The sequence below is a fragment of the Mobula birostris genome, chromosome 15 (assembly GCF_030028105.1).
Source record: "Mobula birostris isolate sMobBir1 chromosome 15, sMobBir1.hap1, whole genome shotgun sequence".
NCBI classification, from domain to species: Eukaryota; Metazoa; Chordata; class Chondrichthyes; order Myliobatiformes; family Myliobatidae; genus Mobula; species Mobula birostris.
In genome coordinates, this window is record NC_092384.1 from 69,908,346 (window position 1) to 69,934,784 (window position 26,439).

Sequence of the window (26,439 nt, forward strand, 5' to 3'; positions counted from 1 at the left end):
TAATTTTCTCCAGCAACTTCATTCACACAACAACAGATGGACTCTGCACCAAGGTCTCTTTGGGGGCCTTTTGCTGTTGCTTGGATTGAGGGGGGTTGGAAGGGCCAGTGCTTCTGCTGGCACAAGTGCAGGGGAGGGGGCATTGATGATTTTGTGCTGCTTGTGCGAAGGCTTTGATGCTTCTATCATTCATTCTATGGGTCTTCTTGTTTCATGGATGTCTGTGATGAGTATGAATTTCAGGTTGTATACTGTATACATTCCCTGATATTAAATGAACCCTTGTTGTAGAATAAAGTGAAGTGAGGCTGCAGTGTAGCCTAGAAAAGTGGCACAATAAATGATTTAATTATGTACTTTAACATCCACGTAATTCCATTCAATTGGTCATGTTTGACTTGCCAAGTAACTTGTTATTAAAAAAATAGTTTTTCCTGCTGAAATGTCAAGATTAATCACCCTAAGCACAAAATTTCACAAACTTTTGGATTAGTTTCAAGCTGCAAATTATTGTAGGGATCTGTATTTGCCAAGAGATTTTTCAGAACCCCTCACCCCCCCCCCCAAAAAATGTCTTTGTAGTAGAAAATAAAAAAAATATCCACTTCCAGCGAATGGCTGGAGACTGGAGTTTCCCAGCACTGGTTCTGAACTATTAACGTGCAATTTGAAATTTTTCTAAAAACAATTTATTCCTAGACATCTGTCTACAGGGATCTAGGTCAAGATGCCCCAAACTGAGTTGGAGGACCAGTAAAGAATGTTTTCAGCGCTGTCTTTTTGGTTGATCTCAAATGGATAGTGTTTATTGCATACTTCTTTTATTGTCCCATTAAATAGCATGGTCAGTTCAGCACAGGGGGGCTGTTATGGATTGTTATGTATTTTAGTGGTCACTAATTAGTTAAAGCTGTTTATTGTCTTCAATGCGTTCCATCTGTTTTGATAGCATTTGGGTTGAAAACATATGTGGCTCATTGATATATTAGGCATTCTCAATCCACTTGTGAGCATTGGCTTGCAGAAGGAATCTGACTAGTTTCAAGGCACAGAGACACACGATAAGCATTGCAAGAGGTCTACAAAAAAGTCCAGAACAGAAATTATGCAACTTAAGTGGAACTCCAGCCATAATATTATAAAACAGACATTCAATCAAGGATGGGCTATCTCATGCTACATCTTAAAAACCATTAACTGCACATAGTTGGTGAAAACTTGAGATGGAAGTTTCCTGGGTCTGATTCTTTCCCTGAGACTTCAGCCCAACTTTCTCAGCCTGATGGAGGGACTCAGCGTGTCGAGCAGCATCTGTGGAGGAAATGAACTAGTCGAAATTTCGAGTTGAAACCCTGCGTCGAGACATCTGGACTGGACATTCCAGAGTGGCGTTGAGGGAACGCTGCACTGTTGGGGGTAACATGCCAAGACAAAGAAACTTTAGGTAGATAAAAAAGATCTAACATAATCTTGATATGAGATATACAAGAGGCCTAGATCGAGTGGACAGTCAGAGACTTTTTCCCAGGGCAGATATTGCAAATATGAGGGGGCATAACTTTAAGGTGATTGGTAAAAAGTATATGGGGCATGTTAGATGTAGTTTTTGGTTACACAGAGAGTGGTGGTTGTGTAGAAAGTCTTGCCAGATGTAGTTGTAGAAGCAAGTACATTAGTGACATCTAATAGATGTAAGGAGTTTCTTTTTTTTGTTACTGCTAAGGTGAATAAAATGGCTTCTTTGTTATGTTAAAAATAAAATGGCTTCTCTGTGATTTTAACTACTGAGACAGTGGTTCTCTCTCTAGCAGCTTGCTTGGGTTATATTACTGATAACGAGAATTGTATTTATTTGCTAACCAATTGGGGTAGATGTTATTCTTTTTTGTGTGTCTGTAAGCTATTGTTTTCACAGGCTTTGGGGCAGAAGGCACAATGGGGACAGAGAGAGGAGACACAGTGCTGTAAGCTGGGCGACGGAACAGACCCCAGGCGGGTGTCCGAGGCCCAGGGTCTTCGGCAAGGAGAGGAGACGAAGACAGACTCGTGTGGAGCGTCTGGTCACCACTGTGGTTGGTCCCAAGCAGCGGGTCGAGAAGGTCAGAGGGGATCGAATGGTGGAAAGAAGACTCCATTAATTGAGCTCCAACTGTGTGCACAAGGTAGTTGAACTTTGATAAGTTTGGCACCTTTTACTTTCTTTTTATATTGTATCTTTGTTAATTACATAGTTCCAGTAAATACTTATAAAGTGTAATCATTTAATCACATATTGTATATTGTCTGTTATTTGGCGGGGTGGGGTACATCACACAGCATCCACACAAACTTGATTACCCAGTTTGGCAGGGCCAAAGGCTGCTCCCCCTAGACAAAATCGAGCTGAGCGAGCCTGAGGCTTCCCAGGGGGCTACATAAGAAACATTTAAGCACATGAATGATAGAAAAATGGTGGCCTATGTAGGAGGGAAGCTGAGTGCTCTTCAGTTTTTGACCAACATACTAACCATTTTCATGCTGTTGTTTTTGGAACCTTGCTATGCACATATTTTGACTGCTGTTCATCTTAAGCTGTATCATTGGTCCCATTTAAAAGAACATAGAACAGTACAACACAGGGCCCGGCCCTTCAGCCCATGATACCTTTACTGACCATGTTGCCAAATTAAACTGATCCCACCTGCTTGTATATGTTCCATGTTGCTCTATTCCCATCTGTTCAAGTTTGGGAGTTTGTGAAGATTCGAAATAATCAAAATAATCTAAAACTTTGACAAACTTCTATAGATGCATGGTGAAGAGTATAGTGACTGGCCGCATCACAGCCTGGTATGGAAACACTATTGCCCTTGAAGTGAAAATCCCTACACAAAGTAATGGATATGGCCGAATCCAAAACGAGTAAAACCCTCCACACCATTAAACACATCTACATGAAATCCATCATCAGGGTCCCCTACCACCCAGCACATGCTCTCTTCTCACTGCTGCCATCAGGAAGAAGTTACAGGAGTCTCAGAACTCACCACCAGGTTCAGGAACAGTTATTACCCCTCAACCATCAGGCTCTTGAATTAAAAGGGATAACTTTGAGATACTGTAGGGTGCACAGTAGTGTAATGGCTAGCACAACACTTTACAGTATGGGTGACCGAGTTCAACTCCCACCACTTAGTATAGGGAGTTGGTACATACTCCCCGTGACTGTGAGGGTTTCCTCCGGTTATTCCGATTTCCTCCCACAGCCCAAAGGCATGCTGGTTGGTAGGTTAATTGGTCATTGTAAACTGTCCTGTGACTAGGCCAAGGTCAAATTGGGGGGTGCTAGGCAACATGGCTCGGAGGGCCAGGAGGGCTGACTCCATGCTGTATCTCAAAAAAAAATCAAACTTCACTTGCCCCATCACTGAAATGTTCCTGTAACCTATGGACTCACTTTCAAGGACTCTTCATCTCATGTTCTTGATATTTATTGTTTATCTATTTATCAAAATTATTTATTTCTTTTTGGTATTTGCACAGTTTGTTGCTTTTTGCACACTGGTTGAATGGATTTAGTGAGTATGCTGCAAGTAAATGAATCTCAGGGTTGTACATATGGTGACATATATGTACTTTGATAATAAATTTACTTTGAACCTTGAACTTTTAAAACAATAATTACCATTTTTATCATCTACCACCAAACCCCACCCCCAGTATTGCATTCCAGTCATGAACAACTGCAAAAAAACGTGTCTTGCATATCTCCTTTGAACGTTCCCCGCTCTCACCTTAAAGCTCACTCTTACATTTGACAGTTTCACCCTTGAGAAAAAAGCTAACCAACTACTTTATCCAAGGCTCCATTAATTTTACATGCTTCTATCAGGTCTCCTTTTGGCCTCTGATATGACAAGTATTAGTGATAATTTTTCAAAACTCGTTAGATTCTGGACTAGTTCCTGAGGATTGGAGGGTGGCTAATGTAACTCCACTTTTTAAAAAAGGAGGGAGAGAGAAACCGGGGAATTATAGACCAGTTAGCCTAACGTCGGTGGTGTGGAAACTGCTGGAGTCAGTTATCAAGGATGTGATAACAGCACATTTGGAAAGCGGTGAAATGATCGGACAAAGTCAGCATGGATTTGTGAAAGGAAAATCATGTCTGACGAATCTCATAGAATTTTTTGAGGATGTAACTAGTAGAGTGGATAGGGGAGAACCAGTGGATGTGGTATATTTGGATTTTCAAAAGGCTTTTGACAAGGTCCCACACAGGAGATTAGTGTGCAAACTTAAAGCACATGGTATTGGGGGTAAGGTATTGGTGTGGGTGGAGAGTTGGTTAGCAGACAGGAAGCAAAGAGTGGGAATAAACGGGACCTTTTCAGAATGGCAGGCGGTGACTAGTGGGGTACCGCAAGGCTCAGTGCTGGGACCCCAGTTGTTTACAATATATATTAATGACTTGGATGAGGGAATTAAATGCAGCATCTCCAAGTTTGCGGATGAAACGAAGCTGGGTGGCAGTGTTAGCTGTGAGGAGGATGCTAAGAGGATGCAGGGTGACTTGGATAGGTTGGGTGAGTGGGCAAATTCATGGCAGATGCAATTTAATGTGGATAAATGTGAAGTTATCCACTTTGGTGGCAAAAATAGGAGAACAGATTATTATCTGAATGGTGGCCGATTAGGAAAAGGGGAGGTGCAACGAGACCTGGGTGTCATTATACACCAGTCATTGAAAGTGGGCATGCAGGTACAGCAGGCGGTGAAAAAGGCGAATGGTATGCTGGCATTTATAGCGAGAGGATTTGAGTACAGGAGCAGGGAGGTACTACTGCAGTTGTACAAGGCCTTGGTGAGACCACACCTGGAGTATTGTGTGCAGTTTTGGTCCCCTAATCTGAGGAAAGACATCCTTGCCATAGAGGGAGTACAGAGAAGGTTCACCAGATTGATTCCTGGGATGGCAGGACTTTCATATGAAGAAAGACTGGATGAACTGGGCTTGTACTCATTGGAATTTAGAAGATTGAGGGGGGGATCTGATTGAAACGTATAAGATCCTAAAGGGATTGGACAGGCTAGATGCAGGAAGATTGTTCCCGATGTTGGGGAAGTCCAGAACGAGGGGTCACAGTTTGAGGATAGAGGGGAAGCCTTTTAGGACCGAGATGAGGAAAAACTTCTTCACACAGAGAGTGGTGAATCTGTGGAATTCTCTGCCACAGGAAACAGTTGAGGCCAGTTCATTGGCTATATTTAAGAGGGAGTTAGATATGGCCCTTGTGGCTACGGGGGTCAGGGGGTATGGAGGGAAGGCTGGGGCGGAGTTCTGAGTTGGATGATCAGCCATGATCATAATAAATGGCGGTGCAGGCTCGAAGGGCCGAATGGCCTACTCCTGCACCTATTTTCTATGTTTCTATGTTTCTATTTCATCAACTGTGAAGTACTTTGTAACATTTTGTTGGAAAGTGGAAGGTACTGTGTCAATCAAACCACTCTATCTCAATCATGTAATGAGACAAAATACTTTGAAACAAGGCACTCATTAAATCTCCATTTCATGTTTACTTTAGACTCATTAACATGAGGACATTTTAGTACATTCAGTACAAGCACTTGTGTTAGATTACTGTACAACATTTTCTATTTTGGGAGATGAAACAAGAACCCTGACTCTGTATCAATTTCAGTTTCCAAGTTAGATTAAATTATGAGAACACTCAGTCCTCTTTTATTGTCATTTAGAAATGCATACATGCATAAAGAAATGATGTAATGTTTCTCCGGAGTGATATCACAGAAAACAGGACAAACCAAAGACTAACACTGACAGAACCACATAATTATAACATATAGTTACAGCAGTGCAAAGTGATACCATAATTTGATGAAGAACAAACTATGGGCACGGTAAAAGTACTCTCAAAGTCCTCGAGTTGATCGACTCCTGAGACCCCGATAGCAGGTGGCAAAAGGGAGAAACTCCCTGCCATAAACCTCCAGGCACCATCAACTTGCCGATGCCTTGGAAGCAGCCGACCACAGCCGACACTGAGTCCGTCCATCCGAAAACTTCAAGCCTCCGACCAGCCCCTCCGATACAGCCTCCCGAACGCCATCTTCTGCCGAGCGCCTTCGACCTCGTCCCGGCCGCTGAAACAAGCAAAGCCGAGGATTCGGGGGCTTCTGCTCCAGAGATTCCGGTTACCACACAGTAGCAGCGGCAGCGAAATGGGCATTTCAGAAGTTTTCCAGATGTTTCTCCGTACTATCACATCCGTCTCCATCAAATCAGAATTGTGCACGGTCCCCTACTTGACAGATTACAGAAATCAATCACCGGCGAGGCCGCGTGCGCTACCGTCGCACCGCCATCTTCTCCTCTTCTTATTCCTTTTATTAAACCAGTTCCGTCCAGAGGATTTTTTAAGGCAAATTTTTCAATTTGTCATGCTGGGATGTTCCTTCAGTAAGTTGGATCTGTTGGAAAAATAATTTGAATCCTCTCAAGTGCAACAATAAGATGACCATTCAAACAACATGGGTCCTGGTACATCTTTTATTCATATTTGTCTATTCTATGTGGATGGAATGTCATAGAAATTATCAAACAAGGGTAATATAGAGCCCCATACACAAGAGTGGTGGGTGTGTGAAATGCACAGCCAGCGAAGGTAGCAGAGGCGAATACAATAGGATGTTTTATGAGACTCTTAGATAGGTACATGGAGCTCAGAAAAATAGAGGGCTATGTGATAGGGAAATTTTAGGCAGCTTCTAGAGTTGGTTACATGGTCAGCACAGCAATGTGGGCCGAAGAGCCTGTAACGTGCTGTAGATTTTCTACTTTCTGTGCTCTTAGATTGCTGGAGGAACTGAGCAGGTCAGTCAGTATCTTACTTACTGACTTACTTTATTGTCGCCAAACAATTGATACTAGAGCGTAAAATCATCACAGCGATATTTGATTCTGCGCCTCGCGCTCCCTAAAGTACAAATCAATAGTAATTAGTAAAAATATAAATTATAAATCATAAATAGAAAATAGAAAAGGAAAAGTAAGGTAGTGCAAAAAAACCAAGACACAGTATCTATAGGGGGGAATAAACAGCTGACATTTTCAGGCTAAGGAAGGACGCAGAAGCCAGAATAAGGTGGTGAAAGGAAGGGATGGAGTACAAGTTGACAGGTGATAGGTGAGACCAGCTGTGGGGGAAGATGGGTGGTTTGGTGAGGGAATAAAGTAAGAGGCTGGGAAGTGATAGGTGGAAGAAACAAAGGACTGAAGAAGAAGGACTGTAATGGGAGAGGGCAGTGGACCATGGAAGAACGAGAAGGAGGAAGAGAAGGAGGAGGAGCAGGAGGTGAAGAGAAGAGAATGGTAAATGGGAAGGATGGGAAGGGGGAGAAATTACCAGAAGTTGGAGAAATTGATGTCCATGCCGATAGTTTGGAGGCTACCCAAATAGAACATGAGGTATTGCTCCTCCAACCTGAGTCTTACTTTATATTTTATGTATTGCTCTGTACAGCTGATGTAAAACGTATTTCACAACACGTCAATGATAATAAACCAGATTCTGTTTCTTCAAGGGGGAGAGAAAATCCCACTGACATCACTGTGTGGGCCAATGCATTCCCAGCTTCCTCACCTTGCAGATTGTCTTGGGTTTCTGCACACCCCTGGATAGAACACTATCAAATCTTGATACATTTTGTATCCAGCCCCTCAGTTTTCTAAGCTGGTCCATCAAGCATTGCCACATTCATCTGAATATAGTTACTAAACTTAACGGCAAAATGGTTTATCCTTCAGTTATGTCAGTGTTAACAAGGGATACCCCCTTAGCAACAATAACAAGTTGGTCAACCAGAGAATCTGTATTTACTAACAAGTGCCTTAATTATCTCAACTCCATTCTTCAAGAAGGGAGAGAGAGACAGAAGAAAGGAAACTATAGGCCAGTTAGTCTGACCTGAGTGGTTGGGAAGATGTTGGAGTCGATAATTAAAGATGTAGCTTTGGGATACTTGGAGGCACATGATAAAACAGGCCGTGGTTTCCTCAAGGGAAAATCTTGCCTGACAAATCAATTAGAATTCTTTGAAGAAATAACAAGCACGATAAACAAAGGAGAATCTGTTGAAGTTGTGTACTTGGATTTTCAGAAGGCCTTTGACAAGGTGCCGTGCATGAAGCTGCTTAACAAGTTACGAGCCCATGGTATTACAAGGAATATCCTAGCATGGATAAAGCAGCGGCTGATTGGCAGGAGACAAAGAGTGGGAAGAAAGGCAGCCTTTTCTGGAGAAGGCAGGAGATTGGGGCTGAAAGGAAAATTGGATCAGCCATTATAAGATGATGGAGCAGACTTGATGGGACAAATTACCTAATTCTGCTCTTACATCTTATGGTCTTATGGTTAAATAACAAGCATATGAATTCATAAATTAAGTAACTGTGTACACACCTACTAGATTTCCCTGATTCTATTGAATAGTCAAAGAATAGAAAAGGTAATACCCGGAGAAAGGTAATTCTTTCTGGCCAACAACAAAAAAAAAATGGCTGAGTCTAGATTTTAATTCCAACTTTTTAAAAGCTTTGGTTAGGGATGGAAATTGTTAACAATGAGCTTTTTGTCAAAGATCCAATAGCAAACATAAGGCCAAAGGATAAGTCACCAGATATTTCATTATCAAGTGCAGAGATAAGAGACCACCAATACTGAAATCTGGAACAACAGACAGTTTGCTGGAGAAACTCAATGGGTCAAACAGCATCTGTAAATAATCAAGTCCTGATGTAGGGTACCCACATGAAATGTCAACAAAATTCCTTTCCCACCACAGATACTGCACAGTACACTTAGTCCCACAAGTAGGTTGTTTATTGTTATATTTAGATGTCATACACTGAACTCTGCTCCCTGGAATTGCCACAACCTAGAGAAAACCAGGACATCTGTACTTCCCTCTGCAACTGGATCCTCAACTTTCTCATCGGGACAGCACAGTGAGTGTGAATTGATAATAACATCTCCACCACAATGGCAATTAACACAGGCACAACTCAAGGATGTGTACTAGCCTACTGTTCTACTCTCTCTGGACTCATGACTGTGTAAGCTAAGCACAACTCAAATGGCATCCACAAATTTGCTGATGACGCCATTGTTGTTGGCAGAATCCCAGACGGCATCCAGGAGAGATAGGGCAGCTGGTTGAGTGGTGTCACAACAACAACCTTGCACTCAGTGTCAGTAAGACCAAAGAATTGATTGTGGACTTCAGGAAGGGGAAGTTAGGAGAACAGGCACCAGCTCTCATTTGGGGGTTTAGCAGTAGAAATGGGGAGCAGCTTTAAAACTGAAATACAATGATGGAAAATGCATCGTCATGCACTTTGGTAGTAGAAATAAATGTGCAGGTTATTTTCTAAACGCAGAGAAAATCCAAAAGTCTAAGATGCAAAGGGACTTGGGAGTCCTTGTGCAGAACACCCTGAAGGTTAACTTGCAGGTTGAGTCAGTGGTGAGGAAGGCAAATGCCATGTTAGTATTCATTTCAAGAAATCCAGAATACAAGAGCAAGGATGTGCTGCTGAGGCTTGATAAGGCACTGGTGAGGCCTCACCTTGAGTATTGTGAACAGCTTTGGGCCCCTCATCTTAAAAAAGGTGTGTTGGCATCGGAGAGGGTCCAGAGGAGGTTCACAAGGATGATTCCAGGAATTAAAGTGTTATCATATGAAGAATGTTTGATGGCTCTGGGTCTGTACTCACTGGAATTCAGAAGGATAAGGGGGGATCTCACTGAAACCTTTCAAATGTTGAAAGGCCTAGACAGAGTAGATGTGGAAAGGATGTTTCCCATGGTGGGAGAGTTTAGGACAAGAGGGCACAGCCTCAGGATAGAGGGATGCACTTTCAAAACAGAGATGCAGAGAAATTTCTTTAGCCAAAGGGTAGTGAATTTGTGGAATTTGTTGCCACTTGCATCTGTGGAGGCCAGGTTGCTGGGTGTATTAAGGCAGAGATTGACCGGTTCTTGATTGGACATGGCATCAAAGGTTACAGGAAGAAGGCCTGGAACAGGGGTTGAGGAGGAGATTAAGAAAAAGGATCAGCCATGATTGATTGGTGGAGCAGACTCGATGGGCAAAAGGGCCTAATTCTGCTCCTATATCTTATGGTCTTTAAATTCCTGGATGTCAACATCTCTAAGGATCTGTCCAGGACAAAATATATTGATGCAAGCATGGAGAAGACACACAGACAACTTTAATTCATTAGGTGTTTAAGGAGATTGGGTGTGTCAACAAAGGTACCTGCAAATTTCTATAGATGTGTGATGAACAGCATTCTGATTGGTTGCATCACGGTATGGTATGGAGTCTCCAAGGCACAGCATCGCAAGAGGCCGTAGAGGGTTGTAGAATCATCATGTGCATGAGCCTTTCTGCCATTGAGGACATCTTTAGGAGGCAGCAACCATCATCAAGGACCCTCGCCAACCAGGACATGCCCTCTTTTCATTACCACTATCAGGGAGGGGATAAAGGAGGGTGAACACCCACACTCAATGATTCAGGAGTCTGAAAAGTCCACAAACCCACAAATGCTACTATTTTTTGCTTGCACTATTTCTTAGGTAATTTATCATAACTTAATATCTACTGCTGCCACAAAACAACTTTCATGTCACACAAGTTATTGGTGGTAATCAACCTGATCTGATTGTGAATTCAGTAAAGAGCTAAAGGGGCTGTGGAGTTAACGTGGCTGAGTGTAAGAAGCGATGCTTTCTCTAAGGTGTATGTGCATACACATCTGTTGCTACTACTGCACAAAGGAATTTAAACCGTGCACAAAAGATTGTCACTCGGTTCTGGATAATTTGGTTCATACACAATCACATTACCTCTTCCAGTTAGTTTCTGATGCAGACAGTGTTACTTAATGGTGTTATAAGATCAATATTATTACATACTATCATATAGTATATGAGAAATAAAACTCATTAATGCATATTATTTTATTTCTTTTAAAGAATGAACAACACACTGGGCTTGATAGTTTATTATCCTTAGAATAGATTCAGGTTTACTTCTACTTAAACATTGAGTGTACACATGCTGTTGGGCAAAAGATTGCACAGCGCAAGATTTTTGCATATACTGTTCATGACAAATTAGAGGGAGCATTGGTGAGGAGTGGTCCAGATGGATTACAACCCAGCTCTAATTATGGCAACTGCGGTTTGATCTCATTTATCATTCCACAATGGCAAAATTAAGCTTCACTAATGTCGATTGACTTTTGCTTACTTTTCTGTTGCCCTGCAGACTGCCATGTAAGGCAGACTGCTGACAGAGATAATCAAGAAAACTGTATCTTTTTTTGGGGCGGGGGGAAGGAATTGTCAATTAAGGGTCAATTTATGCAGTCTGTTTCACATGGCAGACCATGGGCTGATAGAAAAGTAATCAGAAGTCAACAAGCCTCATTAGCAAAACTGAATGTTACCATTGTACCTTGAAGAATGAGGCTAAGCCTTAGTTATATAACCTTATGGGGATTTTATTGAGTTAACTGAAGCATGCTGTTTTCAATAAAATGTATCCAAAAATATTTGCAAAGGATAAAGTTTCTGTTCTATTTATCTGTGCTGTTGCTAACTCACGTCAAGAGACATCCGGAGCATTTGTGTATAGCAACCATCTAGAGACTTTCACATAGTCTTGGTGAGAGTCCACGTCTCACATCCGTACGTGAGAATGGACTCTATGACTGCTATGAAAATCCTCTTATAAAGCCCTCTGGTCAGGTTCGACTTCCAGATTTCCTTCATGTCACTCATAGCCCTCCACGCCAGCGCCTTCCATATCTTTATGTCCTTTCTGAACTCATCATTCTTGACCCGAGGTACTTGAAGTCAAAGAGTTTCTTACTGGTATCATCCTTTATGGTCTTGAGAGAACCTTCGCCGCAGTTAAACGCCATGTACTCTGTCTTTTTAGCGTTTAGATGAAGTTGGCAACAGCACATGACGAATGTCGAGCTCTATGACAACCTACCGATGCTCACCACTAAAATCAAGGTGAGAAGACTGCAACTAGCGAGGTACTGTCTACGCCACCCCGAGCTACCTGCCAGCCTAGTCATCATATGGGAGCACAAGCATGGGAGGATGAACTCTGGGTGCCCTCCCAAGACTATGGTCAACACGCTCCTAGAAGACAACGGCACGGCTAATGTCGATGAACTGAACACACTGATGAGGGAGAGGGAGAAGTGGAGGGTCCGTTATCGTGCCCGACGCCGGCCCCCTAGGCCTGAGTCGACGTAGTAGTAGTAGTAGTGGTAGTCTATTTATCCCATATAATAACCAAGTCATTTACACTCAGTGGCCATTTTATTAAGTACCTGTACCTCCTTATGTATCTGATTATTTAAAGACAGTGAAGAACAAGCACGTTCAGCCCAAAGAGCTACATTGCTCAACAACTCACCTATTTAACTAATCACAGGGCAATTTATAATGACAAATAAACCTACTGTCTGGTACGTCTTTGGACAGTGGAGCACCTGGAAGAAACCCATGTTGTCATGGGGGAAACACACAAACTCCTGACAGAGGACGGCTGGAATTGAACTTCGAACTGTAACAGTGCTGTTGAAGCCTCTACACCATCCTGGTGCCCCATGTCCTGTAGCTAATAAAGTGCCCATTGCGTGCATGTTCATGGTCTCCTGCTGCTGCAGCCCATCCACTTCAAGGTTTGATGCGTTGTGTGTTCGGGGATGCTCTTCTGCACACTACTGTTGTAAGATATGATTATGTGATTTACCGTTGCCTTCGTGTCACCCTGAACCAGTCTGGCCACTCTCCTCTGACCTTGCGATAAACAAGCTGTTTTTGCCCACAGAAGTACCATTGAGTATATTTTTTTGTTTGTTTTTTGCACGGTTCTCTGTAAATGCTAGAGACGGTTGTGCATGAAAAGCCCAGGAGATCAGCAGTTTCTGAGATATGGGAACTTCACTCCTAAACTGTGGAATTCAATACCTAAATTTATGAGGGATGCAAATTCAGTTGACACTTATAAACATCAGCTCAGAACCTATTCATTTAACCTTGCTTGTAATTAACAGCTTTTTGTCTTTTATGCTCATGTTTATTTATATTTTTTGTTTTATTTTCATATTTATACCTTTATCCCATTGTAAAGCACTTTGTAGTCTGTGCTGGTGCTGCAGTGGCATCCGCACCGGACTTCAGGGTGAGGGGTCCCGGGTTCGAATCTAGCCGATTCCTTGCATGACTTCCACCTGTGCAAAGTTGAGCATCCGGCTAGCAACCTGGCCTCATAAACCAGACAAACGCTGAAGAAATGGCAAAGTTGCAGCCTGATGCTCCAAATGGGGTGCAGTAGGAACTAAAGGACTTTGGATCCTCCCGTGCCTCATTTGGCGCATCGGGCTGCAACCTTGCCGTTTCTTTAGTGTTTGTCTGGTGCTCTATAAATTAAGTTATGAACAATATTATAATAATTATTCCTTCCAATACCCCGGTTCTTCACCAAAGACAACAAACCCCCTGTTGCTTATTTACATGAATACTATTTTTCTACATTAGGTTCGTATTAGGGTAGGATTCGGTGACTTGATTGTAGGTATATTCGTCACCAGGATGGTTATTGCAAGGGATGGATGTCACATTGAGGCATGAGGGTGGAAAATGACCCCATGTTCAGCTCCATTATTCCAAAGCCCGAGAGTGGAAAGAGAACCGGTATCAGTGCAGATTGCCTGTATTTGATCCATCTCCCTCTGTTCTCACTACTACCATCAAGGTGGGAGGAGGTGTGCAAGAGTCGATGAGTTCTGTACAACCAGGTTTGGGAGCTGTTGTTGCCCTGCGGCCATCAGGCTCCTGGATTGGCTTCACTCCCCTCAGTACTGACCTGACTCTGCAGCCGTGACTCACCTTCAGGGTCCCTCCAGCTTACGTTCTCTGTATTATTCGTTTGCCTTGTTTTTACTATTTGCATCATTTGCCCTCTTTCGCAAATTGGATGTTTAGTAGTCTTTGTTGTGGACGGTTTTTCATGGATTCTATTGTGTTTCTTTGTTTTGTGGCTGCCTGCAGTAAGATGAATCTCAAGGCTGCACGTGGTAAACATACTTTAAAAGTAAGTTTCAACTTTGAAATTTATCCTTCTATAACTTGCCTAGTTTGGAGCCTGTCTGAATGCCTCTTAACAGTAATTGGTTGCAACCCCTCCTCTAACCGCAAGTTCCAGATATCACCCACTCTGTGGTTAATGCTCAGCCTTCAAATCTCCTTTTAAAAATCATTACGTTCACCTTAAAACTATGTATTTTGATATCCCTACCATGGGAAAAAGATTTTGACCCTCAATACCTCTCATAATTTTATACACCTCACCTTCTTTTGTTCCAGGAAATAGAAACCCAGCCTATCAGATCTCTCCCCACAGCCGTAGTCCTCCAATCCAGTCAATATCCAGGTGAAACTTTACACCTTTGCATTGCACTTCTGCCGCACAAATCAAATCAACAAATTTCATGTCATATGTCAGCGATAATGAATCTGATTCTGACTCTTTCTAATGCAATGAAATTCTTCCTTTAGTGTGTCAAGTAGAACTGTACACATTACTCCATCTGCAGCCTTTTGAGTATTCTGTAAAATTGCAACAGAACATTTCAGATCTTCTACTGTGTCCTGGCCCATGAAGGAAAGCACGCCATATCCTTTCTTCCCTGAAAGTACACTCTGTGTCCAGTTTATTAGGTATCTCCTGCATGCACAGTATATCAGTGGTCTTCTGCTGCTGTAGCCCAACCACTTTAGTGTTCAATGTGTTGTGCATTCAGAGATGCTCTTCTCACAGCACTGTTGTAACACGTGTTCATTTGAGTTACTGTCACCTTCCTGTCAGATTGAACCAGTCTGGCCATTCTCCTCCGATCTCTCTCATTAACAAGGTGTTTTTGCCCATAGAACTGTGGCCCACTGGATTTTTTGTTTGTTTTTCATACACTGTAAATTCTAGAGATTGTGTAAAAATCCCAGGAGATCAGGGTTCCTGAGATACTCAAAACACCCAGTCTGGCACCAACAATCATTCTCTGGTCAAAGTTACATCGATTACATTTCTTCCCTATTCTGATGTTTGGTCTGAACACCAATTGAACCTCTTGACCATATCTGCATTGAGTTGCTGCCATTTGATTGGCTGATTAGTTATTTACATTTCATAATATTTACAGGTGTACCCAATAAAGTGTGCACTGAATGTAGGTTGCCATTTTCAGGAAACTATGGGCTTGGACCTCCCATCTCTTTGTTTATCAATATTCCTTAGAGCTCTATATTTACTATATAGGGCACTATATAATACCCCTCTTTGACTTATGGCAAGTTAATCACCCCTAAAATATTAGGACTGATAGGGTCTGGGGGAGTTGGTTAGAATGTGGGACGGCATTACGATGAGTGCAGGATTAGTGGCTGGTGGTTACTATGGACTTAGTGGGCTGAAGAGACAGTTTTCCTGCTGTACAGCTCCAAGCATCAATCAAAATTGAGAGAGACATCTTCTGAGGTAAAGCTAATGCTGACAGCACCATATCACATTGCTTAGCCACCAAAAACGCCACAGGAACATTTCAAGAGCCTTAACATCAACTCATATTGAGCTTTGAAATCAATTGATCAATTAAACAACCTGACAATTTTTTTCCTCTCTACATTCACCAATAATTTGCTTGCAATTTCTTAATAGCCGTATCCTTTTCAAACTCTGTTATCTTAGAGACTGGTTGCTTTGTGGTTACTAGGTAACCAAATGCGTAAATGTCCACAGCTGATATATTAATGACCCAATCACTGAACAGTCTGCAGGCGTGACATCATCAGGGTTTCTACACAAACAATAATTATATCAACATGGATGGATGAGAGGAGGCAAGCTATGCGACAGCTTCTCTCTGTACGTCAGAAAATATGAAGAAAAAGAATCTGTAATTAATTGTCCCTTGTGTCACAATAGCTAAACAGAGTGAGGTGAAGTTTTAATTAGGCAGAATGTGCAGGGTGGCTAAGGCACAGTTCTAATGCTTATTGATCTGCGCTTTCTGTTACCTCCTGCAAGTTCCTTTTCATTCAGCAGATTCCTTGCAAAAACTAAATGTTACCCAGAAGACATAAGGGCAGTGTCATGGATTTCCTGGGATTGGAGATGTCCTACATTTAAGGAAGAGTACAAAAAAAACAACAACCTTCACCAATTATACATTGAAGACATTGCCCCTAGGATAATGACAGCTGTTACTTTTGCAAGTCTGCTGCAGGAGACCTCTTTGGAGAGAGCTCGATCCAGATAGGTAGAAGCAGAAAAACAGGAGTGCAGCAAAGCGTAGGATCTCCCAGTGGCCACCTATTTCAAAGTGACTTTCCATTCCCATTCCGACATGTTTGCCCATGGCTTCTTCTAGTGCCACAATGAGGCAAAACTCAGGGTGTGGAACACAATGGTAGCATAATAGTGAGCACAACACTTTTCAGTACCAGTGACATGGGTTCAATTCCTGATACTGCTTGTAAGGAGTTTGTATGACCATATGGGTTCCCTCCAGGTGCTCTGGTTTCCTCCCACAATCCAAAGACATATCAGTTGCTCGGTTAATTGGTCATTATAAGTTGTTCCATGATTAGGCTATGGTTAAGTCAAGGGTTGCTGGGCAGCACAGCTCGAAGTGCCAGAAGGGTCTACTCTGCACTGTATCTCAACAAACAATAAAAAAGAATCATATTCTCTCTGAGTAGCCTCCAACATGATAGCATAAACATTGATGTTTCTAACTTCTGGTAACTACTACCCCTCCCCCTTCTCTTTTTCCACTCCCCATTCTTTTTGCCTTCTCACCCCTTTTCCTCCTTCTCATTCTTCCCCTACTAGACTGGTTTACTATCCTCCCCTATTACAGTCCTTCTCTTCAGCCCTTTACCTCTTTCCCCCTTCATCTTTCGGCTTCTCACTTCATCTTTCCCTCCCCCAGCTTCCCCTTCACCTGGTCTCACCTACTAACTTGTATTGTTTCCCCTCACCCCCCACCTCCAGCTCTGGCCCCTTCCATTCAGTTTTGATAAACAGTCTTGACCCAAAACATAACTGTTTATCCCCTCCCATAGATGCAGCCTGACTTGCTGAGTTCCTCCAGCATTTTGTGTGCATCACTCAAGATTTCCACCATCTGAATGATCTGGTGAACACAGCAGGCCAGGCAGCATTTCTAGGAAGAGGTACAGTTGATGTTTCGTGCCGAGACCCTTCGTCAGGACTAACTGAAAGAAGAGCTAGTAAGAGATTTGAAAGTGAGAGGGGGAGGGGGAGATCTGCAGATTTCCTCGTATCTGAATAATCTCTCATGTTTATGAGCTGCTGAAGAAACTCATCAGGTTAGGCAGAATCTGTAGAGTTAAACAGCTGACATATTGGTTTCAGAAGCTTCATGTTAGTCAACATATTTCGCAAATCTTAGAAATGAAAGGTACCGACCCAATATATTAACAGGTCATTTCCCTCCATAGATGCTGTCAGATCCATTGAGCTCCCCCAGCTCTTCATTAATAATCACTTGAAATCCATTACGTTCACCCAGTTTTAAAGTTCCATCATTTTACCAGTCTCTGACTGAAGAAATTCCTACGGATATGTTTGAAACAGCAAACCCTATATTCTAAAGCAATGGGCATAGATTGGGAATTCTTCAGTGACTGGGAACATCTATCTTTCTTTATTTTATTTTATTTGGAGAGGCAGCGTAGAATTGACCCATCCGGCCCAACGAGCGACATTGCCCATCAATCCACCAGCTTTACACAAAAAAGGACAATTTACAATGACCCACTATCCCGTATGCCTTTGGACTGTGGGAGGAAACCGAGCACGGGGAGGAAATCCACTCAGTCATTTAGATAACATATAAACTTCTTACCGATGGCGGTGGAATTGAACTCCGAATTCTGATGCCCAGAGTTGTAATAGTGTTGTACTAACTGCTACACCACTGTGCCCCTTGTCTTCTGTTTGTGTTGTTCTGTTGAGTATTGTGGGTGATGGATTGTGTGGCAGCACATGAGGGCTGCCCCCAGCACATCCTTGGGTATGTTGGTTGCTCACGGAAATGACACATTTCCCATATGTTGCTGTGTACATGTGAAAAATGATAAATGCAGAAGGAGAATCTCAGGGTTGTATGTGCTGACATGTATGTACTCTGATAATAAATTTTACTCTGATCTTAGAACTTTGAAATAAATGAACCTGAATTGATCTATCCAATCTACCTATTCCACTATAAATTTCAATGAGATCCACCCTTATTCCTAAAATTTCAGTGAAAATAGGCCTAATTGACCCAGTCCATCAGTCCTCCCATCCCAGGAAGCAGATATGCAGATTTCTTTGCATTCATTCAATGGTAAGAGCATCATTCCTCAGATATGGAGACTAACAGCACACCAAACCCTACACAGGCACTCGCTGAAACCTTATGCTGCAGCAAGAAATCCTCTCTCCTGAGCTCTAAGCCTCTTGCAATGAAGCCTAATATACCTCTGATCTTCCTAAGTGCTCACTGCAGCTCAGTGTTAGCTTTCAGTGATTAATGTACAAGGATACAAGTATACTTCTCCTTTCCCCAATCTATCACCATTCAGGAGACCAGGTAACCCATGGAGGGTTAGGTGGAAAATTTCAAAGGTACAAGTTATGCTTTACTCCGAGATATTTGGTAATAATCCTCATTTTCGTCCAGTTCAACTCTCTCCCTCACTTCTTCCCACACATTCTCCATTTTATTAATACTGCTTCCCGTGCTGCTGTAGAATTCAAGTAATACTGCCGTTCCCAATTTCTGCCCTGCTCTTTCATTCCATATCTGACTCTCCCCGTTCTTGACAGCTCCATCTCACCAGATGATCAGCAACCAGCATGCATCATAAGATGGCTGACTGCCATAGCTATCTGGACTATGGTTTCACCCAGCCCGCTCCCTGCAAGTACTTCACGCCTTCATTCTCTCAGTTGCTCTGGCTCTACCATGGCAGCTACGATGATGAGATTTTTCACACCACTGTTTCCAAAGGTGTCTTTTCCTTAACCACAATTATCTATCTACCACAGCTTAAATTTTGAAGTCAGTTTGTTACTGAAGTACATACACATCACCATATATAACCCTGAGATTCATTTTCTTGCAGACATTCACAATAGAACAAATAAATACAACAGAATCAATGAAAAGCTACACACAAACAACCAACGTGCAAAAAAAAAGAGAACCCGTGCAAATACAAAAAAATAGATACAGTACTCTGCAAAAATCTTGAGCACATTAGGAGAGTGGGCAAAGAAATGGCAGATGAGATACAATGTTGAGAAATGTACGGTTGTACGTTTTGGAAGAAGAAATAATCGGGCAGATTATTATTTAGATGGGGAGAAAATTCAAAAATCGGAAGTGCAAAGGGACTTCGGGTTCCTCGTGCAGGATACCCTAAAGGTTAACCACCAGGTTGGATTGACAGTAAGGAAAGCGAATGCTATGTTGGCATTCATTTCAAGAGAAATAGTGTATAAGAGTAAGGAGGTGTTCATGAGGCTCTATGGGGCACTGGTGAGACCTCATTTGGAGCACTGTGTGCAGTTTTGGGCCCCTTATCTTAGAAGGGATGTTCTGATGTTGGAGAGAGTTCAGAGGAGATTTACGAGGATGATTCCTGGAATGCAGGGGTTAACATATGAGGAGTGTTTGTCGGCTCTTGTACTGTATTCATCAGAGTGTAGAAGAATGAGAGGGGTTCTCAGAGAAACACTTCAAATGTTGAAAGGGTCGGACAGAGTAGATGTGGAAAGGCTGTTTCCCTTGGTGGGTGAGTCCAGGACAAGAGGCCACAGTCTTAGAACTAGAGGTTACCCATTTAAAACAGAGATGAGGAGAATTTTTTTTTAGCCAAAGGGTCGTGGATTTATGGAATTCATTGCCACATACAGCTGTGGAGACCTGATGATTGAGGGTGTTTAAGGAGGAGATTGATAGGTATCTATTTAGTCAGGGTATCAAGGGATATGGGGAAAAAGCCAGAAATTGGAACTAGGTGGGAGAATAGTTTAGCTCATGATGGAGTGGTGGAGCAGACTCGATGGGCCAAATGGCCTACTTCTGCTCCTTTTGTGTGTGTGTGTGTATGTGTATGTGTGTGTGTGTGTGTGTGTGTGTGTGTGTGTGTGTATATAACTAGGGTGTCTAAGACATTTGCACAGTACTGTATTTGTCACCTTGGAGCAAAGAGTGAGTTTGTAAATCTGGTGGGAGCAAAGAATGTTGGGAATGGTGAGGGTGAAGAACGTGGGAGGGTTGTGGGTCAGGCGGCAGAGAAGGAGTGCCAGGGCAGGAAGGTTGGCGAGGGTGCAGGCACATCCAGCCCTGAGACACCAGACAAGGTCATTTGATTCCAAACAATTTGTTTATTGATCACTACAGAATGTCCCTCTGGTGTTTCCCACTTCCCTCCTCTCTTCCTTTCCCCTTTTCTCAACTATGATTCCCCTCTTCCTGCCTCCTTCACACTCCCAATCCACAATAGAGAACCTAATCAGAACCAGGTTTATCAATACTCACATTTGTCATGATTTTTTTTTGTGGCAGCAGTACAGTGCAATACATAAAATTACTGCAGTACTGTGCAAAAGTCTTAGGCGCCTGGGCTGTATATATGTGCCTAAGTCTTTTGTACTGTATGATAAATAAATGATTTGTAGAGTGCTTGACAGTGAGTCGATGGGCTGTGGAATCAGCTCAGTGTTGGGGTGACTGTAGTTATCCACAATGGCTCAGGAGCCTGATGGATGTAGGATAGTGACTGCTTTTGAGCCTGACAGTGTGGGACCTAAGTCTCCTGTAACTCCTTCCCATTAGCAATAGTGAGAAGAGGGCATGGCCTGGATGGTGGTGGCCTTGATGAAGAATACTGCTTTCTTGTAGCAGCATTCCTTGTCACTGGAAGGGGTCCCAACCTCACTTTTGCCATTTCTCCCTTATTCTTGTTGTCCCCTCAGCTTCCATTCCAAAAAAAAATTCCTCAACTTTCACCTCAGCAATCACATTCTTCACAACTTTTACCAACAGACACTTCCCTTTCAGAATTCCCATGGCATCATCCCCTGATTCTCTTCCATCTCCACCCAAAAGCATTCCCAATCCAATGTTTCTCAGAAGGTACAAATGAGATCTGTCCTTACCTTGCTTCCCTTCCCACCTCCATAGTCTAATCACTCCAAGTGAAGCAGTTCCTTACATATTTTCCAATGTAGTTTTCCTTTTGCATTTTTTATAATGCTACAGGATTTTTAAGATTAGCTTTATTGGTTACATGTACATTGAAACAGTGAAATATTTTTTAATTGTCAACAACCAACAAGGACAGAGGTATACAGGGTGTAGCCTATTAAGTGTTGCTGTTGTATATTTAATATTTCAATAATATTTAAGTACTTTTGTATATATTGTTTAAGCATACTTGTTTATTTAAATAATTAATTATGGGTTATATGTAAAAATATACAAATTCAAATTACATTTATTATCAAAGTATGTATGCAGTATACAACCCTGAAATTTGTCTTCTCCACAGACAGTCACAAAACAAAGAACCATGGAACAGACCCGTTCAAAGATAAAACATCAAACATTGCATACGTCATCATGCTCTTACGTGATATGTGCACACCTCGCTTGAAGTAAACCCAAAGTTACATACGTATTTCAGACTCCCATATCTTCATTTGAATTAATTTAATGTTCTGGAGTTACAAAACATAACAGCTGCCCTGCTTCCAGTGCCAACATAACATGCCCATTACTTACTAACTTTAATCCAAACTTCTTTGGAATGTGGGAGGAAACCAGAGCACCTGGAGGAAACCCACACAGTCATGAGCAGGACTCACAAACCCCTCGCAGGAAGCAGAGGGAATTGAACCCCAGTCTTACAGCCAGCACAGTAACATGTTACACCAATCAGCACTCTGGCATGCTGCCTTATGATACTGACAATGTTGCCTTCTTTTCACTGAACAAACCAAATGATGATTGTGTGGCCGCTCTTCCAATGACAGAGCTTCGACTTTCATTTTCAATGCCACGCCAAACATCTTACATCAGGTTTTGTTGGAGCAGATCAGATCTCATGGAACTGCAGATCTTCCAACTGATCCCTTCATACTCAATATTGAATTCAGTACTGCTTGTGTTCTAGCTATCCAGTCCTGATTCAAGATAATCCACCTGCAACATGAATTCCTTTCCTTAAACTGACTTGACCCAACAGTCGGGTATTTGCAGCAATTTCTTGACACAGAATTCCATTCTAGCTATCTTATTCCAGTCCACTGCCCCCATCACCCCTTTCTCCCACACCCCCCCACCCTAGACAGACCAGCCACAACACGAAGCAAAAGTTTTGAGAAAAATATCCATCTAAAAAGCTATTAAAGAGAGCCATGTTCCAAAGCAGTTTGTAAACTTCAGACATGGGAGGTTTTAATGCTTTTAATATCACTTAATCAGTAATTCAAATAACCAGTAAGGAACTATTTTGTCGACCACTCCAGCGATTTCCATGTATATACTGAATGAATGAGCTTATATTGATGGCCAGCTCCAAACGCACAGATCAAAAAGTTCTCTCAAAGAAGAACTTTCGGGGTTGTAGACTCAGTCTGTTCCATCATGGACACAAGCCTCCCCAACACTGAGGACATCTTATAAAGGCTGTGCATATGGAGTAAATGCAAGCAGGCTTTTCTCCCTCAGGTTAGATGAGGCCAGAACTAGGTTGGGGTAAAAAGGGAAATATTTAAGTGAAATCTGAGGGGGCACTTCTTCACTCAGAGGGTGACATGAAAGCAGAATGAGCTGCCAGCAGAAGTGGTGGATGCATGTTGAATTGTAAAATTTAAGAGAAGTTTGGATAGACACATGGATGAAAGGGGAATGGGGGGATGTCTAGGTGTCAGTAAATGGTTCGAGGCAGAAAACTAAACAGGCACAGACTAAGTAGGATGAATAGCCTGTTATAAACACAAGAAAGTCTGCAGATGCTGGGGATCCAAAGCAACACATACAAAATGCTGGAGGACTCAGCAGGTCAGGTAGCATCTGGGGAAAACAGTAAACAGTTGATGTTTTGGACTGAGATCCTTCTTCAGAATTGAGAAGGAAGGGGGAAGATGCCAGATTGAAAAGGTGGGGTGGGGGGGGGGAATAGCTGGAAGGTGATAGTTGAAGCCAGGTGGGTGGAAAAGGCCAAGGGCTGGGGAAGTTGGAATCTGATAAGGGAGGATATTGGACCATAGGAAAAGGGGAGGGAGGAGAGTATACAGGGAGAAGCAATAGGCAGGTAAGAAGAGGCAAAAGGGAACAGAGGAAGAAAGGAAGTGAAAATTTGTTTACAAGATGGAGAAATTGATATTAATGCCATCAGGTTGGAGGTTGAACCATCTGTTTCTGTGCAGTGGTGCTCCATGACTCTATATATAGATTTGCAGAGATATTTGAGGGGCTGGCTCAGAAAGGGAAATAATAAGCCAAAACCACCGCTGGAACTAACCAGGTTGTTACACGGAAAGCAATGCAAGATTACAACCAAGTCATTGGCTTTCTACTCACCGATGAGTTGGGAGTGTGACGCAGGAATTTGACAACCTTGGAGTCAGACATCGGGCAGGCGAGCGCCATGTAACGGTTCCGAAAAGTGCCATATATCTTCAGGTGGGAGCCCGATTTCAAAGCAGAAGGCTGCGAGCCCTGTCCTTCCTTGCTGGAAGAGGCAAACTCCACTCCGTAGGCTGAAAGGTCGAAGTATAAACTGTGAGCACGGATCTCCGGGGTGGGAACCTGCACACCGGAAAGGAGGAGTTAAATCAGGGGTGACTCTCAGGTTGCGGCTGTGTACCAAATGATTTCAAGATGGCGCCGGTGATACACACCAACATTTTGCAGACGGCTCATGAAATAGGACAGAGGGAAGATTTCTTTTTGTTGCACTGCCCTCTAAACCTCTGCAACGTACACTGTATCTGCAAATTCAATAGAGCAGTCTTTCATTATCAGTACGGATCCGTTGTCAGAACCTGTACATAATCTGGTATTTGGCCAACTGCATGAGCTCTAATGTAAGATGTATTCGGCTTACAGCATCTGGACTTAAGTATAAATGGAAGCAGCATCTGGACTAGATCAACTGCTTTGGACGAGGAAGGGAGGAATAAGATTATTAATCGCTCTGCTTTATCTTTGTCAGGTGGAGATGCAGCCAGGAACATCATGTCCTCCAACAGCTATTGGTCAATTGCAATAGGACAATCAAGCAGCATATTTTTCCTGTGTCTTCTAGGCATTGAATCCAAATCTGAAGATTTTCAGCCCAAATTCAACAAAGTTTTTAAGGATCCTGAAGTCAAGGTCAAAGAAAATTTGTTATCAAAGTACATATATGTCACATTGAGAATCGTTTTCTTACAGGCGTTTGAAGGAAAATAATAAAATACAATAGAATTTATGAAGAACTATATATAAACAAAGACTGACAAACAACTAATGTTCAAATAATAAATAAACAAACAAATACCTAAATAAATAATACTGAGACCATGAGTTATAGAGTCTTTGAAAGTGAGTCTTGGCTGTAGAATCAGTTCAGAGTTGAAGTCAGTGAAGTTAACAATATCGGTTCACAAGACTGATGGTTGAAGGGTAATAATAGTTCTTGAACCTGTTGCTGTGGGACCTAAGGCTCCTGTACCTCCTACCCGATGGTAATAGCAAGAAGAGAATATGGCCTAGATGTCTGGTGTCCTTGAGGATGGATGCTGCTTTCTTGTGCTAGCATAGTGAGATAGTTTGGATGTGTCGAAACATACTCAATCCATCTCAAAAGTCCGCGTGTGCGCTTGAAATAGTAGTACAAAATAACTTGTAAGTAAGCTGTGAGTAACATCTCAGTGAATTATTAGATTTAACAGCTTTAGCTTATTAGGATCTCAATCAACTTGGCAGTCACATTTTCAGTCATACTCCAGAAATTCCAGTGAGCAACTTAAACTGATTATTTAATGTAACATTCAAGAAGCACTGGAGTTTCTCAAGGTTTTTGCTTTGAAATGCAGTTATCTCATATTTATGCTGAAGACTCTACAGCACAGTTCTGAAAAATGGGGAAATCTTTCTACTGCCCACCCTCAACTTAATTCATCAATCAACTTTAAATACCAATGCCTTTGAATGGACAAGCCTATAAAAAGGAGTGGTTACAGCCCAGTCCTTCACAGATAAAGCCCTCCTTAACACTGAACACACCCACAAGGAGTGCTGTCACAGAAAAGCAGCATCCATCATCGAGGAACATTCAGCAATTTGATGGCCCAGGGGAAGAAGCTGTTCCTAAGATGTTGAGTGTGTGTCTTCAGACTCCTGTCCTCCTTTCTGATGGTAGTAGTAAGAAGAGGGCATGTCATGGTTGGCAAGAGTTCTTACTGATGGATGCCGCTACCTTGAGGAATTGCCTTTAGAAGATCTCCTCAATGGAGGATGTTTGTACTTATGGAAAATTGTTGCCACAGAAAAAAAAAAGTTCGTGACATATGTGAGTGATGATAAATCTGATACAGACATGGGTCTCTATTGTGGACTGAGAGTGGGAAACGGGCAGGGAGAGAGGAATTATGGTTGAGAAAAGGAGTAGGGAGAGGGAAGGGAGCAAAATGCACAGAGAGATGTTCTGTAATGATCAATAAACCAATTGGTTGGGCACATGGCCAAGTGGTTAAGGCATTCGACTAGCGACCTGAAGGTTGTGAGTTTAAGCCCCAGCTGAGGCAGCAAGTTGTGTCCTTGAGCAAGGCACTTAACCACACAGTGCTCTGCGACAACACTGGTGCCAAGCTGTATCGGCCCTTGCCCTTCCCTTGGACAACATTGGTGTCGTGGAGAGGGGAGACTTGCAGCATGGGCAACTGCCGGTCTTCCATACAACCTTGCCCAGGCCTGTGCCCTGGAAAGTGAAGACTTTCCAGGGGCAGATCCATGGTCTCACAAGACTAACGGATGCCTTAAATAAACCAATTACTTGGTGCCTCAGGGCTAGGCGTGTCTGTAGCCACACCCCTCCACCCTCACCACTCCCAACAGCTTTGCTCCCGCCAGATTTACAAACTCACACTCTGCTCCACATTGACAAATACAGTGCTGTGCAAAAGTCTTAGTCACCTTAGCTATATATATTTGCCGAAAACTTTTGCACAGTACTGTAGTTTCCTCAACAGCACAAGACTTCCCAAAGTACTTCA

At 42.5% G+C, this 26,439-nt stretch overlaps 1 protein-coding gene across 3 annotated transcripts in view; it reads right to left on the bottom strand.

The window, feature by feature from the left end:
• LOC140210726 (uncharacterized) overlaps positions 1-26,439 on the bottom strand; it is a 201,209-nt gene that overhangs the window by 74,444 nt on the left and 100,326 nt on the right. For all 3 annotated transcript variants that reach the window (XM_072279953.1, XM_072279952.1, XM_072279951.1), the window contains exon 3: positions 23,762-23,989. In XM_072279953.1, the coding sequence (XP_072136054.1) occupies positions 23,762-23,989 (228 nt within the window). The remainder of the gene's footprint in view (positions 1-23,761; positions 23,990-26,439) is intronic.